This window comes from Protomyctophum parallelum (genome assembly GCF_964188405.1).
Source record: "Protomyctophum parallelum genome assembly, chromosome: 10".
Classification (NCBI taxonomy): Eukaryota; Metazoa; Chordata; class Actinopteri; order Myctophiformes; family Myctophidae; genus Protomyctophum; species Protomyctophum parallelum.
The window spans coordinates 45,783,758-45,802,779 of NC_139704.1; the positions used below are offsets into that span (position 1 = coordinate 45,783,758).

Consider the following 19,022-nt stretch of genomic DNA (forward strand, 5'->3'; position numbering starts at 1 on the left):
AGGTAAGGGGTGCTCTAGCAGAGACCAGTATATATGATATATATATAATGATATAGTTATATATATATAATTTCAGAAAAACCAACCTATAAAGTGGCAATGGCTCTGTGCCGAAATTAAAGTACACTATTTGAGAACAAGTGACTAAATCAGTCAAGCCAATTCATATAACCGGGGTTACTGACGTAACCTTGCGGTGGTGCTATATAGCTGGCCAGTGCCAGCAAAGACTCATTCAGAGAGGCAGAGTAATATAGCAGTAAATAAGTACACTTATAAGTAGTATAAGTATAAGTAGTATAAGTATAAGTAGTAAGCAAATAATAATAGCGTCGACTCACGTGCTGGGAGCGGGTAGCGCTAACGCTTGCCATCACCAGCACTGCGGCGCAGCCTTCGTGGGAAAACAAGACAGCGTAAGCTGTCAAAGAGAACGAGCTATCCGTTCAACTTTGACGGGTGCTAAACGGGACGCTCAGGTCGCCGTTTGTAGCACGCGGCGGTGCTATATAGCTGGCCAGTGCCAGCAAAGACTCGCTCAGAGAGGCAGAGTAATATAGCAGTAGATAAGTACACTTATAAGTATAAGTAGTATAAGTATAAGTAGTATAGGTAAGTAGTAAACAAATAATACTAGCGTCGACTCACGTGCTGGGAGCGGGTAGTGCTAACGCTTGCCGTCACCAGCACTGCGGCGCAGCCTTCGTGGGAAAACGAGACAGCGTAAGCTGTCAAAGAGAACGAGCTATCCGTTCAACTTTGACGGGTGCTAAAACGGGACGCTCAGGTCGCCGTTTGTAGCACGCTGCACGCAACCGTGTGTGTTGCAGGGAAGCAGCGCGCACGCAGCCTATGCGAACAGGGGTTGTCTGCTTACCTTGTTCCCACGGGGAAAGAAGACGATGTGAAGCCCAGCTCCACTCGAAAACGATACAATAATAGTAATATTAAGTCACAGTCCCTGGAGGGCGAACGCACGCGTCACAGCTCCGACCAACAATGGTCGCGGGACTACCGGCGACTTAGTAGTAGCAAAGCAATAGTTCTGTTATCGTGCAGTTTAATTCTGCTGTAGAACTCTGTGCTATGTACAACTTGCGCAAGCGAGAAGAAATTAGGGACTGAGCCCCGGATGACTGCCGGAAGTTATAGACGACTCCGGGTCATCACGGGGTCAACCGACATTGTTGGTATAAAATACTCGACTGCGCATGCGCGAAGGGACGTATTCAGTGCTTAAAGCACCGCCTCTGGCGGTCAGCAGGGACGAAATAGAACTGACATTTTTAGAATCTGATCTCAGGTCAGAATGGGTTCATCAGACCAGTGTGTCCAGTGGAAACCTCGTATGAATCTGATCTCAGGCCGGTCAGAATGGGTTAAATATCTTGGAAAAACAACCATACAAACTGACACGAAAAATAATTTTGATAATATTGTGGTTTCGTGATACTGCCTGAACAATAACGTGATATTATATTTCTCCATACTATGGCCCAGCCCTACCTGGAAGTCTCCTCAGTATCGGACACGACACCGGCCCTCATCAGGAACCCCAAGCAGATCCACTGGTCCCTCATGAAGTGGGCCGACATTCGGCCCCAGTTCTGCAGCACAGGACCCTGCAGTCCTGCATCACTGTAGGCAAAACAGAAATAAAAGCCCCACTGTATTTTCTTTTTTGGTAACGTGCCGAACATTGTGGGTCTGCTGTGTTCGGTGTTTACAACACCATCGTACGACAGATCTTCATATAAAAATCAGGCATTACGCTCAAATCACATCGGACGGCCTTTAACCACTTGAACCCTATCGCAACGGCTTTGGGGTAAAAGATTGGTGAAAATGGCAGGTATACGAGATCATGCCGATGTATCTGTGCTTCTGAAGATCACGCGCCAAAAATGTTTTACACTTAAAAAATGTAAAAAACATTTGTAATGAAAGACAGTGGTACTCACAAAGTATTTTTTTAAGTAGGGCTCTTAACACATTCTGAACAGGAACCCATTTTGGTGTTGGCATCATGTTATGCTTTAGCTATTGAAAAATAGCAGATCTACAAGCTCATAGCGCGCCACCGAGTGGCGCGCTACGAGCTTGTAGGTCTGCTTTTTTTGAAAAATCGAAGAACGACTGACATTTTTTAGAATCTTATCTCAGGTCAGAATGGGTTAGTCAGACCAGTGTGTGTCCAGTGGGAAACCTCGTATGAATCTGATCTCAGGTCAGAATGGGTCACTAACCTTGTGCCGTCTATGGTCTGTGGCTTCAGCAGTCTCTGGTTGAATCGTCCCACAGGGCTCTGGCTGTCGTCGGCGCATTGCACCGAGCCGTACAGGTAGTCATTCAGAGCGCTCAGAGCGGCCGCGGTCTCCGAGCGCTGGTCAGACATGTGCTGCTGCTCCGCCAGGACACACACTGTGGCCAGTGACGCCATGGCCACCGCCCTGGACACTTGGCCTGGTACGGAGAGGATCTGGCAAACACACACGGAAAACAAGATTTAACCCATTCTGACCTGAGATCAGATTCATACGAGGTTTCCACTGGACGGACACACACTGGTCTGATTAACCCATTCTGACCTGAGATCAGATTCTAAAAAAATGTCAGTCGTTCTTCGATTTTTCAAAAATAGCAGACCTACAAGCTCGAGCTTGTAGATCTGCTATTTTTCAATAGCTAAAGCATAACATGATGCCGACACCAAAATGGGTTCCCGTTCAGAATGGGTTAACCTTATAACCTTAACCTTATACAAGTGAGCAACTAGGGCATAGATGCTACTTTTGCCTTTATTTTTATTTGAATCCCTAAAAAAAAGTAACAGTTTTGGACATACTGTATGAGGTTCTTTTCATAATCATCTAACTCAAGGACATCACCACAAAACAGAAGACACCTTACTAACAAATACTGTACCTCTCTCATGTGGTCATTTTTAGGGCAATAAAAACAAAAAGTTAACCTCATTTTCAATTTCACAAAACAGACAGGCATCTCTATTCCTCTGCCAGTCTCCAGTGGTAACGGTGATGGTACCTGTGGTGTTGGTTCCTGCAGGGTCCTGAGACAACCTCTGATGACTTTAGGGAAATAGGTCTGTTGCATCTTAGAGCGATACTGGGGAACGCCGCCGTACATCGCCACCAGATGCCTCAACACGGCGAGGTATAGCTCCGCCCGCTCCACGTCACATACCTGCAAGTAAACAAAACCCAGTCATAGATTAATCGCCATGCGGACACGGACGGACGATTATGAATCGTCATTTCTTAATGTTTTTGTTTGTAATGTAATAAAAGACAATGGAAGTGAATTCATCCGCTTTCATTGTGGATCATTAGAAAGCACTTTGTTTATTAGTCACACAGTGAGGGGGGAATAAATCGTATTATTGTAATGGAGATGCATCGTGGTGCATTGGAGATTGATTCATCATCGAATTGTAGCCCTCCGAATCTGAATGGAATCGTCTGGTTTAAGGTACCTAGAGATTTCCACCCCTAGCTCCCTATAGCTACAAGGCACAACTGACGTTGCATGGACAACAGTCATGTATGCTAGTGGTTCTCCCACAGGGGGATGGCCACGTCGTTTTGTGGGGGGCACTGATGACACTGAAGTTCCCTGTTCAAATGGGGTTCTGTGTGGGGCGTTGAGAACCACTCATCTATGGTGCTAGGCTGCATTGCAGGGCTCCAAAACTGTGGAATGCACTTCCCATTGCAGTCAGAACTGCAGCATCACTCCCAATCTTCCGCCGTAGTCTGAAAACCCACCTTTTCAGACTCCATCATGGCCCATAGCACTTACCCTACCCCCTTAGATAGCATTTCTGTAGACTTAGATTGCATCTGATACAGACTTATAGCATGTTATGTAGACAGCACTATAATTGCATTGTATATACGGTAGTCATAGCACGCCATAGTACATATGTACTGTATAGCATAGTAGTATATATATATATAGCTTATATGTATAGTCTCATAATATAGATATTCCACTGTTACTTTCTTAGCTTACGCATGTTTTATGATAAATGCTTTTGTGATGTATTCCCATGCTTTTGTTCCTGATTATTGTAAATCGCTCTGGATTAAGAGCGTCTGCTAAATGCCTAAATTGTAAATTGTAAATTGACTGTACCTCTACAAGTTCCCCGCACTGCAGTCGTCTCAGGATAAACTCCTGAACAGGATCAATGACCCGAAGCATGATCTTCTCCATGTCCACCGCCACTCTGTCACCTGCCATACACAATCACACACGGAGCAGAGAGTCATCTGAAAACAGTGTTTGGCATTTTAGCGCGACAGTATTTGCCAGTGGTGTACATTAACCCATTCTGACCTGAGATCAGATTCTAAAAAATGTCTATTACATCCTGACAGTTTCATTATTAACCCATTCTGACCTGAGATCAGATTCTAAAAGTGACTTTGATTTTTCAAAAAATAGCAGACCTACAAGCTCGTATCGCGCCACTCGGTGGCGCGATACGAGCTTGTAGATCTGCTATTTTTAAATAGCTAAAGCACGACATGATGCTAACACCAAAATGGGTGCCCGGTCAGAATGGGTTAACTCACGTACTGTACTCAAGTGGATTTCTTTTACTTTAATGGATTTTCCCCATTGTCAATACATTCACTTCTACTCCACTACATCTCAGAGGCAAATATTGTACTTTTTTACACTACGATTAGTGTCATAGACAAACTCAACACCGTTTGCTGCAGTCAGAGAGATTACTGCAAACAAACCTTGCTTGTCTTCCGCCGTGCGACAGCGAGGCGTTGCTTTGAGCTGCAGCAGGCGCAGCAGCAGCTGAAGGCACTTGTCCGTCTTGCGTAGCGGGAGGTAGACGTTGGTGCTGATCCGGCTCAGCGTGTCCAACAACGGGGACAGCAGCACTTCCACGCCAGAGTCTGGGTTCTCCTGCATGTCCACGCACAGCAGAACGGCTCTGGCTAGCTTGTCGGCCTCTTTGGGATCGGGTAAGCTTTCATTTTGACCTGAAGAATGGCGACAGTAAAATGATAGCCTTCTTGTAACATATATCATACATAAAATATACAAACCATAGGACAATTCGACAAGCATCATCAACATTAAATGAAGTATAATAAATCCATGAAACGTGTAGAGAGAGAAAAATCCCAAGGCCTACATTCTGTGGTAAGGTGTTCAATCTAATGTTCCTACTTTAGACTAGAGTTCTAGACTAGAGGCCCCGGATTCCATGAAAAAGAAAAAGAAAAAAACATTTTAACGGTGCCATGCGGCATACCGGTAAGGCAGACGGAAATGGACGTGGATCTGTGGGATGCAGCTTAAAATGAACTTTACTCAGGTATCTAGTTCATCGCCGTCCGACCGACCTGCACTGAATGTCAGATGGATGTGACATACCGTACTAGCTGGGACCTGGAGGAAGGTGTGAGACTCACCTGTACTAGCTGGGACCTGGAGGGAGGTGTGGGACTCACCTGTACTAGCTGGGACCTGGAGGAAGGTGTGCATCTCTGACTGGACATAGGCTCTGACGTTGAAGGTGTCTTCGTTGATGGACAGCCAGGCACACAGCTAGAGTGGAGGAAGGTTGGTTTTGCACTTTATCCATTATGTACTATTAATTTTGGTTCTCACAGCGTTCGGTCCGGGGACCACAAGGGGTTCAAATGGATCTCCCAAGAGTCACGGCCTGAAAAGGTTGAGAACTATAAATAAACTCACTTTCTCTGCTGTACTAAGCACATTGTATCCACACTGTTTTCCTGGGCTGTGTGTGCTCCAGTTCCTGTCGATTTGATCCAATGAAAGCCAATGAAACTGGTCAGATGACCAATGATATCCAATGAAATCAACAGGAACTGGAGCACACACAGCCCAGGAAAAGTGTGGATACAGTAGGTAGCAACGGCTACAGCTTTTCTGTTGCGTTCAGCCATTACCTGAATCCACAGTGACGTCCCCCTGCACAGAGACTCATCTGGGCGGAAATGCGTCAGGAAACTGAACACATCATCAACGCCGACGGCGGTCTGAAGCACAAACAAGGAAATACACAAACCCCATGTTATCTAGCGACATTGAACGTTTCAGTAAAGTAGATATTAGAGCCGGGCGATATGACTTCAAATCGTGATTTGATCATGATTATTTCAAACTTTCTCCTCGATTACAACGAATTAATGATTTTTTTCTTCTTTACACTGCCTAAACTGCGTGACAAAAGGTCTGTACTGTAAATGACCCGGTCATCAAATCTATGGCTCAGGAACGCGTCATAGTCCAGTTTTCGGTGAAGAGCGAAAGAAGACGTTTTTCGGGTTTCGAGTGTTTATGTGAGCTTTCAGTGGTCATCTCTTCACCGAAAACTGGACTACAGATTCATTAAAGTATATTCAAAGGAGGAGTATGCATCATTATAAAGATTAAAATATAGAATCTATAGTTTGTAACTACTTCCGAGTGAGTCAGATGGCCCCTGTGCACATGGGTGTGTCCCCAGGATGGCGTCGGAATGGAGCGCGGGTGCCACTTGCAACCTGACGCCCCATCCATTAGTGCAACTCATCACTCTCACCCCACTCCAATGGGCCTTTAGCCAGTAAGAGGTTCTACATTTTGGGTATATTTGCCCAGCCTTAGTAGATGGACATCCCATTGATTCATCTTACCACGTCGGTGAGACGCAGAGCGCTGCGTAGGAGAAAGCACTGGGCCGCTCCTCTCAGCAGGACCTGATGGGTAATCATAGTGCAACGCATCACTTCCCTGAAAGACACCACAGAAACAAAGTTCATCCACACGCGGTCCATTCTAGTTACGACGGACCCTACAGTGTGTCACCCTGGGCAAGACCTAAGCTGAAAAGACTATCAGCGGAAGTTGCGGGATTTTAGCGGAAGTGAAATCGTTGATGCTTTACAAATCAGTTTACATTCTCCGCGAATGAAACAAGTGTTGTGATTGGTCTGGAAAATATCGTATCCGGGGGAAATACATTTGACGGCTGTTCCGGAGGATACAACCGCCGATAGCTTCTCTGCCTTAGGTTGTGACCAGGCTTTTCTTTTCGCAGATAAGTAAGCCTGGGACCGAGGCTAACAGTGTGTATGTGTGGCGTCTGTGGACATGGTCTGGTATCGACATTGCCTGGTATCTTAGTTAGTTAGTTCATTTATTTCTGTCATTATTATTTTTTTAAACAAGCAATTTACAGTAGAACTTAGTCAACAAAGTGACTATTTGGCCGAAAAGGTATGGGCTGAAGTCGAAGCTTATTTTGCCCACCTTGATAAAATATAATAAAAATAAAATATCACAGGAGCATATAGAAACATAAGAGTATACAAAAGAAAATCATCAAAACTATCATGAAGCAATTTTTTCAGACATAAACATTTTATATACAACTTATACTTATTGTATTATTACTCTCACTAGCATTTGTACCATCACTATCTTAGATGATTTTATTGTTGATATTTGTATTTATTAATTTGTTATCGTCTTCCAATTGAACACGTACCTGAGAGCACTGAGCCCGTCGGCGCCCAGCAAAGGGCTGTCAGGGAGGTACGACAGCGCCTCTGACAGGAAGAGGATGGGTACTGCACACCAGTGCTGCGATCCAAGCCTCTGAATCAGCTGCAGCAACACCGGCCCTACAGTCAAGAGCAGCAGACAACCAGTCAGAGATGGCATTCTGCACCCGGGCGGGGCTGCACAACTAAAAGCATTAAACATCAAACAATTAAACCCCAATATACGTGGATATTATCGCCATATTTTAACTTTTTCCATTTACGTTTAGACAGGAAAGTCTGTGAAAGATTTCACGTAAATTGCACGATGCGTACAATGATTTGAGGCTTTTTGTTCAAAACAGGCCAGCGCAGCAGTTAGTGACTCTCTGCGAGCTTGTAAATATGCTAGTATTAGCCAACTCAAAGATCTAAAATGACACGGATGCTTTCCCATAATTTCCAGTATAATAAGTATCATTGTGTATATGATCTGTACCTCTGTCCTCTCGCGGTAGGCTAGTGAAGAAAGTAACCATGAAGGCTTGGAGTTTCACCCCCAACTCGGGACAGTCCCCAACGCTCTGACCAGCCGCCCTGGGAAGAGATTATAGAGTTGTTTAATTAGGAAAGGGAGTAAATCAACAGGCTGCCGTTTAATTTTGCAGTAAAATGATTGTACAGTTTGGTGAGATTCCTTCATACCTGTGAAAGAGGGAGCTTTCAGAGAGTACATCCATGAAGGGGCCAACAATGAACTGCAGAGCAAGAGTACAGCGGAAAAATCAAACTCAGATCTAAATCTCAGCATTTTCAGTTGAGTGCAAAACTAGTTGTGATGAGGCTATCGGTGCATTATTTATCCATCAGAGGGTGCTGAAAACACCAAATGCAGCATAATTGTACCACATCTCAATAGCCAGATCCCAATACTCAAGTCCTTGTCTCCTCGCCTCCTTCATCTTTCAGCATGACGGGGTTACAATGATATTGGTGACCTGACAACATGGGTGACCAGCTTATTCATGGATTTAACCAATGAACATGGTTAATATGACATATGGTATTAGTGTTATTTCTTCATTCAGAGCATGAACATTACATTACACAGCATAAGAGAGGTGATGGAGCAATCGGTGTAAATGTATGACAGCTATAATTTCAATAAACATGGTTATTACATGGCGTTGTAGACACTATGTATAAGTGCCGTAGTAGAAAGGGCTGCGACGGAGAGTAGGTTTATGTATCGAGCACTGATCCATTTCCGGTTGCCGGAGCCGACTGCTGTAGCCGGCGTTACTTAAAGTCACTAATGTTGCTCTGTTGAGGGACATCTGGAGCTCTCTGGTGGAGTTGTTGCCCCCGCGACAAGATAGATTGATGGAACAGAGTTAAATCTAGTCGTGTTCATTATGTGACCACAAGGTGGTCACATAATGTGTCAACTGTCAGGTCATCAATTTCACCATAACACCGTCATGCTGGAGGACGGAGGAGGCATACATTTGGGTGTACAAGTCTTGCTTGCTTCTGCGGGCCACTGGGTAATCGCTCTCCAATGCAATGCTATGGACAATGGCGGCGCGCAGTGAGCGGCCATATTCTTCTTCACTGGCCATCATGGAATATTTTCCGACATTAGGACATTCGATCGCGCTATTTTAAAGGCACCCGTTCGTGCAATGGAGCGATGTACACTATCGGGTAATTCTTCAAAGGCTAGTGAAAAACAACGGCAGTGAAAGGGGAATTACGGTTGATTAATTTGGCACTAAATGTGTTAGGATTTAGAAGACATTTGTAGAATCTGGTCTCGGGTCTTAACGGGTTAACACATTTAGTTTTTACATAGCTACAGTTTTCTGTAGCTATGTCAGTGGTGCTCAAACCTTTTCATGTCAAGGACCCCAAATGTATTTGGCCGCCGACCCCATCTGAAAATGTTTTGTACCAGGTACAACATAAGTTTGTGTGGACCTTTGAGAAGGCAGAGGCGAAGGCTGGCTGCCGGAGAGCCTGCAGGTCCAGGAGGTGGTACACTCCCTCCTTCATCAGGGACTTGTTCTCACTGTGAAACATGCGCTGGTAGACGCATAGCAGCCACGACGGATGGAACAGACCACAGCCTGACACTGCAACACACAGACGAGAGCACTGGTCAGCACAGCAACATCAAAACCACCATCCACAAACAACATGTCGGTTCATTAACTAGAACCTCCAGAAGAATGCCATTATAATATTCAGCGAAAATGTTCATATTCAATGAAAAGTTTTCTTCAAAAAGGTCGCATAATCGCGCAAACTTCCCTCATATTTGTCAACTTCCTGCATATTTCACAACACAAAATAAAACGTATATTGTGCAACTTTTCGCATATTTCACAACTTTCCGCATGTTCCGCAAGTTATTATTTAGCATTTCTCATTCAACCGCATATTTCACAACTTCCTGCAATTTCACTGCACAAAATCACATGCGCATAATCAAGGATTTTAGCCCGCATAATCAAGGATTTTAGCCTGCATAATCAAGGATTTTAGCCTGCATAATCAAGGATTTTAGACTGCATAATCAAGGATTTTAGCCTGCATAATCAAGGATTTTAGCCCGCATAATCAAGGATTTTAGCCTGCATAATCAAGGATTTTAGCCTGCATAATCAAGGATTTTAGCCTGCATAATCAAGGATTTTAGCCTGCATAATCAAGGATTTTAGCCTGCATAATCAAGGATTTTAGCCTGCATAATCAAGGATTTTAGCCTGCATAATCAAGGATTTTAGCCCGCATAATCAAGGATTTTAGCCTGCATAATCAAGGATTTTAGCCTGCATAATAAAGGATTTTAGCCTGCATAATCAAGGATTTTAGCCTGCATAATCAACGATTTTAGCCTGCATAATCAAGGATTTTAGCCTGCATAATCAAGGATTTTAGCCTGCATAATCAAGGATTTTAGCCTGCATAATCAAGGATTTTAGCCTGCATAATCAAACATTTTAGCCCGCATAATCAAGGATTTTAGCCTGCATAATCAAGGATTTTAGCCTGCATAATCAAACATTTTAGCCCGCATAATCAAGGATTTTAGCCTGCATAATAAAGGATTTTAGCCCGCATAATCAAACATTTTAGCCCGCATAATCAAGGATTTTAGCCTGCATAATCAAGGATTTTAGCCTGCATAATCAAGGATTTTAGCCTGCATAATCAACGATTTTAGAGAGAGGTGTGAATGGAATCGCATCAAATAGCGTGGTTGGTGAGAAGAAAGTATACAGTGGGTCGCCGTGCGCATATGGCACATCTCTCTCCTGTTTTGGTAATAAAGGGCGCACCCTTGACTGCATTCCGTTGTCACTGCGCCTGCATGCCGACAATGTGCGTGCGTGAACTTTTATTAGCCTACATTATAACGTGACATTATTATACACCTGGAAAATATAGCCACTCTACAAGAAGCTCACAACTGGTTGTGGCGGTCTGACTCTGCTATTATTTTCTGTGCAGGACTTGCCATGTCGCCAGAGCAATGGTAAAGTGTCTATCATTTTTTGAGTGGTGCAACCACTCCTACAACCAGGAATGTCCGTATCATGTATCCGTCAAGAGCACGAGTGGTGTGCGCATGCGTGAAATTGGAACGACAGAAGTATGTGACATGGCTGCCACCTGCTGGACGCAAATCCAACTGCTGACTGTCTAGGTTCATTGATATCCATAATAAAGCAGAGAGAGAGAGAGAGAGAGAGAGGGGGGGGGGGGGGAGAGAGGGGAGTTGCACCACTCGGTTCACACAGGTGTGATTTTTAATTATATGGAGAGAAAAGTCGAGAGTCGGGATTTGGAGATTTGCGCACATAGTGTGACATGCTGACAGACAATGAAAGAAACATGTTTCACTTCCACTCACAATTTAGGTGGCTTTTAAAATGTGGTACTTATTCCTTCATTAAAAGTGTAAGTGTAAGTGTAAATATAAAATCAAATATAATATAGCCTACAATTGAAACCTGCTACTGCAGTGATTTCATCCTGTGTTCAATGCGTTTCTGCGTTTGTGTGTGGACATAGATATCTCTGTCGTATGGGCAGGGATTTCTTCTAAAACGGAGGACGGAAATATCCGTTTTGCAAAACATCCAGAGTAGTGTGGCCTGGGCTCAAGACCAAGACTTTTCAATGGACATGGAAATGAAACAGCCTGAGTTCCAATCAGTCAGACAGATATTTTGTGAAGCCACTAAGGAAATCGGGACTTCCTGAAAGTTCATATAATGGCCTGTTGTGGCGCTGTCATTGGGCCCAAAAAAAAAACCCATATCTCCATAGAGGACTAGAGGCCCAACTTCACCTAGACTGTATTACCTTAATAAACATGGTCATGAATACTTTCTGCTTCCAGTCACTAGTTTAAAGTCTCATTTCTCATGTCATAATATTCTTTTTGGAAAATTATGGTCCCATTTATTAAAAAAAGGACCATAAAGTTGCGTATGTTCTGAGGGGCGTGGCTACCGTTACAGTCTATGATCGGGAGCCACCCCCCGTTTGAGTCAAAATAAAAGAAGAAGAGGGGAAGTCCCGCCTCGTTGTCTGGGCCAGCCAATGGGCCAGCTGGGCCCAAACGGTAGCCTGGTTAATAAACCAGACTAATATCGCACGGACCGCGGGATATTAGTCTGGGGAGGCTCAGCTTGGATTAAATTTCCAGGGAAACATTTTCTCTTTGACGCAATTGGTCAGAGCTACTGTCAGTCAAAGGTCTCAAGCATTGAAAGTCACTGTACCAAAGCCCGCCCATATTGCATACCGTGTCTCGATTGGCCGCCCACATTCTCTGGTGTAGGAAATGGGCGTACAATTGAGCCTCTCCAGACCGAAATCCGCCGGCAGGCAATTTATTTTTGCCAACGGCTGATTCGATCTGGTTTATTAACCAGGCTACCCAAACGGATCTAGAAAGATGTCGATTTACAATTCAAGGACTGACTGGCTTCATCTTACGTCCATATCAGACCCGGGGAACGCTTTGTCCATATTTTTTTAGTCTATGGTTCCAATGGAACCAGTGCTGTAATTAACCCATTAAGACCTGAGGCCGATACTACGAATCAGTAGCTCTCAGGCCTAGTTCACACGTACCAAACACCAATCAAGCAAATGTTTGGTCATTTTTTTGGGCCACCACAATGCTTTTCCAATGGGAGTCACATGGTTTGATCAAACATTCGTGTTTGATGAGGGGGGAGGGGCAGAACACCACCAGCAATCAGCAATCAAACACAAATGTTTGATCAAACCATGTGAAAAGCATTGTGGTGGCCCAAAAAAACAAAAAAGAACGACCAAACATTGCTTGGTTGGTGTTTGGTACGTGTGCATGAGGCCTCAAACAATTCCTTAATTAGTAAATTATTAAAAATTACATTTTATGAACAAATTTCTAGATGCTGTAGAGTAGACTACTGTAGACTACTGTACTCTAAATGGATTAAAAAATGATTTCCCCCCAGAATATAGGAAGCGACTCATCTTCTTCTTTCGGAAATTAGCCGACAGATTAAAGAAGAAGATAAATGACTTCCCCCCCGCTCACCCTATCGTTATGCAACATCTTGGACTGTGCTGAGTCAACAGTGCAACCACTGGGGGGGGGGGGGGGGGGGGGGGGGGGGGAGGGGTGCTCAGCTGCTTGCGTCTGGGGTTTGGGTACACCTCAACATTGTTGATTTTGTGACACTACATTTCCATTTAGTCAGTCTTCTGAATAAATTTAGTTTTGGTCATAGTTTAGTCACCTGAAACGTTTTAGTGTTAGTCTAGTTTTCGTCAACTAAGTATCATAAGAATTTAGTCGACTAAATCTACAGTTAATTTTTCACTTAGTTGCGTGCTGAAAATAGCCAATCTAAAAGCTCACACAACGCACTGCAGGTGCGATCATACGATTATGTAACAATTTTGACAGGCCTAGACATGTAAGTGTAAAAAGTAGAAGGGCATGTGCTTTGGGTTGCATCGTTGCTTAAAGATGAAGTGTCGCGATTTATTATAACCACACCTGGTTAACTCCATAGACACACAAAACAGAAAAAGTACAAAAATGACGGGACTCCGTCTTTAAGTCTTACTCCACCTTCACTGTCAGATGCTGTTGTTTGGATCAGCATGTCGATTCTGTTCAGAACTGGTCGGATGACATGAATCTGCACAGAAAAAAAAACAAAAAACAAGCAGAAATTAAAGCTGCTGACGACATCCAAATCTGAATGGTTTGTATTGTTGCCTGGTATCATTGTACACATGGAGGTTGCTGCATTGTAGTAAATTAACAACGCAAAAGACATATTTACATAATAGGTTCTCAACAATATAGAAAGGTCAAGTGGTATTGCTGCGGGGCGTTGGGGGACAGCAGGGGACATCACTGAATCACTGACATGGTTGTGATAGCCTACATTGGAATCACTTTTTTTCCCGGGATTACCTACCTGGTTCTCCTCCAACGTCTCCATCACCAGTGCATAATCCTCCCAGAACTCTCTGAGCAACTTGCTTCTACTAGGATCCCATCTGAACAAGATCTCATCTGTTAACGATTGAAAGAGTTGCTGAGAACACATGGCGTTGGATTAATCATGTCTACACCATCAAGGCCCGCCGTCTTGAATCTTGAATCTCTTGAAAAATACATTTTAGTCGACTAAATAATTGTTTTGCCATCAAAATCAACACTGCGCTGGCTACGGACCAGAGCTACTTGCTGGGAACCTTTTTACCTTGGTCTGATGAAGAACGGGGACAGTGGCACGCCTCCTCCTCCTCCTCCTCCGACCGGGCCACGGCCCTCTTCAGCAGGTACAGTGCGCGCTTGCGCGACACGGTGTCCGCGTGAGTCAGTCCGTCCTGGACCATCCGCCAGAACTGGACAGACAGACGCGGGTCAGGGTGGCCGGATGGCGCCTGCTGGCTCTGACACGGAGGAGGAATAAAGGTTATTATTAGTATAAACTAAAACTAAACCTAATAACGAAAGAAATGGTAAAAAAAAAAAAAAAAAACTCCTGAACACGATTTAAGTGACTGTAGAACAGCTTCCCTCCCAATAACGAATTACACGAGTTATGTTTTCATTGTTTAATCCGCATTTATAATACGTTTTAAGTCATACAGGGTCAGGGTGTAGTGCCTAAAGTACTATATACTATACTTAATGGCACTACTGGTTGCCGACGGCCAGGTGGAAGTTCTTACGTGTGCCAGTACAAACTGATCTCCAAAACATGTCCGTTGAATTTAACTTTGCTTTATTCTCTGCAGTCATTTTCCTATACAACATACAGATAAAATAATAAGAAAGAAACAGTAACAAACACAGGGGACCAGCCCTCCTGAACACAGTAGAAAACTGTTAGCCTCTGCCGTCTGCCACCGGCAACACCTGTGCCTGATCAGGAGCCTGGTTAAATACCTGGGCTGGCCCAGACACTGACCAAGCTGCAGTGACACTGTCAATCAGCAAAACATTAGGTCATAATGGCTCTTACACCATAGAGCACCGAAGTCTGACGTCACTTTCAGTAGAGGGCGTCAGTCCCCAGGTTCATGTATTTGTTTAGTTGCATTGAAATCCCCATTGAGGCGATTTGAGATCGCCTCATATAACAACTGTGTTTGAAAAATAAACATGTCACCCCGGCCGCTTCACTCATATGAATATGAAGAATCAACTGACTGAGAGAAAACGCTAATGTTACTGCTACTGAATTAGTTAGATTTTCGCTAGAATCAGACTGTATCATATAGGAGTGACTGACTGTCGCAAACGACACGGAGACACCTCCCTGACAATAACGCCGAGACAGCTTGTTTATTTTTGGACCACAACGCTTATAGTAGACGATATTAAGATCACCCCATGTTATTCTCCATAGAGAAATTACTTCCGCGAACCAGGGGAATCGTCGGGATGAGCGAGTTACGTCAGGACTTCGGTGCTCTATAGAGTATTAGAAGGATAGAGACTGATCTGGCGCGAAGCTCCGCCCCCTCCGCTATTCATGTCAGTGGAAGTTGTTCAGTGGCGTTTTGAAACACCGGGAAGGACCGTCTATACTTCCGCCTTTTTTCGCTTTGGGCACCAAATCTCACTGGCCCCTTGTCTTACACAGGGTTTCCATCAGACAGACTGGGATAGGTGATGCGTTTTGATGACGTCATTGCAAAAACATCCGGCGCACCGGCGTGCAAAGACTTCTGGGAAATCGAGGCCCAATGCATTACAATGGCGGCGGTTGTGATCGCCACTTTGGAATATTTTTTAACACTACCACAAGCGATTACACGATTTTAACCCATTCTGAACGGGCACCCATTTTGGTGTCAGCATCATGTTATGCTTTAGCTATTTAAAAATAGCAGATCTACAAGCTCATATCGCGCCACCGAGTGGCGCGATACGAGCTTGTAGGTCTGCTATTTTTGAAAAATCGAAGAGCGACTGACATTTTTAGAATCTGATCTCAGGTCAGAATGGGTTCATCAGACCAGTGTGTGTCCGGCAGAAACCTCGTATGAATCTGATCTCAGGTCAGAATGGGTTAAAGTGGATTTTCATGACAAGCAACGATCAATTCAGCACAGTGGCACTTTGAAAACTAGGCAGGGAGATCTGGAACACGATTGTTTAACCACGGCATTAAAACTGTTTACACCTGTCAGGTGTAAAAAGGAGCAACTTGGACACTCAGGCATGAAGGAAGCATGAGTTCAAGTCCGTTGCTCTCCCCTTGTCCCCCATATATGGGGACTAGGTTGGTGGAGGGTGTGTAGAGCCCAGGATCACATTAGATGATTGACACAGGGGTGAAAAATGGGATACAAAATCGTGGGATAAAAAATATATTTTTAAAACTGTTAAAGGAGCACTTTAACAATCTATTTTCAACCACATCTTCACTATAATCATATAGTCATATTTGAACCCGACAAGCACTTGGAATTGTGGGCAATTTGTGAGCTGGTAGATCGGCTTTTTTCACAATGCTTGCCTTCTTACGTAATATTTAACAATTTGGAAAATGTTGTATTAAAATGGTCTTAAAAAGTAATTAAATTGTAACTTTAGAAATCCAGACCTAGTTTTTCTGAAAAAACGTCAAAAATGTATAAATAAATTATAAAAATAATTATGTTTCCATATATACAGTATTGTACATACAGTAGCAACAACTACCCCAAAAGGGGTTCCCGTCCTAAAAGGGTTAAGCTAATCATCTGGGGAACACCCCAAAATAGTTTGGGGAACCACAGTTTTAAGATTGCATTATAAAATGGCACCATTTCCGCCGATTCACTCTGTCTCATCGGTGGAATGTGGACAGTTTAGAAACCTGCCTACCGATGTCATGGTCGACAGGGTTTCCAAGCTCACAGAAATAAAACTACAGCGTTTCTCAAAGAAGTTTAGAGATAAGGGGTAAGGCACCGGCGGAAATAGGGCCCTGACGGAAATGGTGCCATTAGTGAGGACCAATTAGCCCTTCGCTAAATCCCACCCCAAAAAGTGATTGTCCAATGCCAATCCAAATAGTTTAGCAACAGTTGCTATGCAGGTCAAGCTTTCGCCACCTCATAGCGGTCAATGTTATATTGAAATGTATTTAAAGGAAAGACCCTTGAGATGCCTCATCTCGTTATTTTGCATGGCTGTGTTGAACAAAAACACTGCTTAACGTAGAGAAAGTTACACGACTGACCCACTCAGGTGATGGCAATAATACTAATGACCGTAGTCTTACCGGTCATTAGTATAGTATCCTGTCGGTCGTTAAAAGTAGATTTCTCCCTGTGTCATTTCCTCGTGTTTCTAGTTTATTTAAATAATGTCATGCAAATTTGTCCAGTGCATAACCTACTGCAGGCCTGCTGGCCATTTTGATGCTCTTGCTACTGAAATGATTGATTATTTATATGGAGAAATTCCGTCATTTAACATGCATCTCTATGGGGGAGAAGGACAGCTTGCCTTGTCTCCTCGCCGCTAACGTGTCGGGTTGGGGAGGGACTTAGCGATGGGCTAATAATATTGTATGAAAATGGGGTTATGTGTTCCTTTATTAGCTGAAAGATAAAGAAAAACGAATGAAAAATGCAATTATACCGTGGGAGGAAACAGATGATCGGAGAGGACCGTCAAGCACAGTAAGGTGCGTTCCGTGACCGCGGCCGTGCGGTCGCTGGCGTGCCACCTGCACAGATCCTCCACGATGAACCGCAGCGCACTCCCCAGCTTTGAACCCCTGCCGCCGCCACCGTCGTCGTAACAGTTGAGGAGGGTCAACAGAATCCTGACGGCCACTTTGGAGACGGCCACGGTGTCGGGCGTGCGCTTGACAAAAGACAAGGCGGACGACAGCACAGCGTGTGCAAGGCGTTCATGTTTGTCGTCCGGCGATGACGTAAGGGTAGGCAACAGGACGGCCATGACTTCCACGGCAACGTCCACGTTTGCTATTCGGTGGACCAGAGACGCTTCTTCTTCTTCCGACGATTGGTGGTGATCGTGCTCGTCTGGCGGCTGCAGGGCGGGCAGGACGCAGTGCCACAGTCTCTCTGGGACAGAGGCGTCGCACAGGGGGGCGCACGCACCCAGCAGCCTGCATGCGGCGCCGGTGCTTTCCTGCGCGGTGGCGATACCTGTGAAATGGACAGTTGTAAAGATAGGAACAATGTCAATTCATTGTGTGAATCTTCTGGTATATCTGGAATACATACATATCACACATCTGACAACAGTCACATGTTGGACGCACAAGAAAATGAAAGCAAAGCCGAGTCAGAAGGCAAAGCTCTCAATGTACCGAGCAGTCTTCGTTCCTTCTCTCACCCATCACACACGCCATGAAGTGTGATTGCGGATACAGGCCCAGGTGGTTGGCGTAGCTGTCTGGGCACCTAGGCTGGTGATCCAGCCTGACAGCGTGTCACGGGTTTGAGTCCCGTTTCCGACGACCTTTGCTGCGTGTCACAGCCCCTTCCCCTCCCATCTCTCTCCCCATTTCCTGTCAAGCTACTGTAAATCTATCAATAAAAGCCCCCAAAACAGGAGATTAGAAGCGACCGAAATGAGTTTTCTCAGACGGCTGGCCGGCCTCTCCCTTAGAGATAGGGTGAGAACATCAGTCATACATGAGGGACTCAAAGTAGAACCGCCAACTTAAGTGGCTCGGGCATCTAGTACGGAATACGGATGCGTCCTAAGCGTCCCCCTAGGAGGACCGTGAGGTCTGCACGTGCCACTGGGGAAGAAAACACCTCAATATCCCCAGGAGGAAGTTGCTAACCCCCGTGACCCGAATCTGGATACGCGGGATGTTGTATTCCCAATTTCCCATTAAATATTTTTCTTGCATTTGAATACAGTGTGGGTGTTTTGTCTTCCAATGCAGTAAAAATAATTTTTATTATACG

General features: G+C 44.5%; 1 protein-coding gene across 3 annotated transcripts in view; it reads right to left on the bottom strand.

Moving 5' to 3' along the window:
* The window catches only part of tarbp1 (TAR (HIV-1) RNA binding protein 1), a 58,376-nt gene that overhangs the window by 37,427 nt on the left and 1,927 nt on the right, over positions 1 to 19,022 (bottom strand). For 2 of the 3 annotated variants that reach the window (XM_083775744.1, XM_083775742.1), the window contains exons 2-17: positions 17,713 to 18,248; positions 14,330 to 14,522; positions 14,042 to 14,139; positions 13,687 to 13,756; positions 9,522 to 9,676; positions 8,247 to 8,299; positions 8,041 to 8,138; positions 7,547 to 7,682; positions 6,693 to 6,789; positions 5,964 to 6,053; positions 5,499 to 5,595; positions 4,773 to 5,024; positions 4,156 to 4,256; positions 3,046 to 3,204; positions 2,247 to 2,479; positions 1,507 to 1,638 (exon numbers count right to left, since the gene is read on the bottom strand). In XM_083775744.1, the coding sequence (XP_083631870.1) occupies positions 1,507 to 1,638; positions 2,247 to 2,479; positions 3,046 to 3,204; positions 4,156 to 4,256; positions 4,773 to 5,024; positions 5,499 to 5,595; positions 5,964 to 6,053; positions 6,693 to 6,789; positions 7,547 to 7,682; positions 8,041 to 8,138; positions 8,247 to 8,299; positions 9,522 to 9,676; positions 13,687 to 13,756; positions 14,042 to 14,139; positions 14,330 to 14,522; positions 17,713 to 18,248 (2,500 nt within the window). The remainder of the gene's footprint in view (positions 1 to 1,506; positions 1,639 to 2,246; positions 2,480 to 3,045; positions 3,205 to 4,155; positions 4,257 to 4,772; positions 5,025 to 5,498; positions 5,596 to 5,963; positions 6,054 to 6,692; positions 6,790 to 7,546; positions 7,683 to 8,040; positions 8,139 to 8,246; positions 8,300 to 9,521; positions 9,677 to 13,686; positions 13,757 to 14,041; positions 14,140 to 14,329; positions 14,523 to 17,712; positions 18,249 to 19,022) is intronic. The other variant, XM_083775743.1, reaches the window with a different exon arrangement.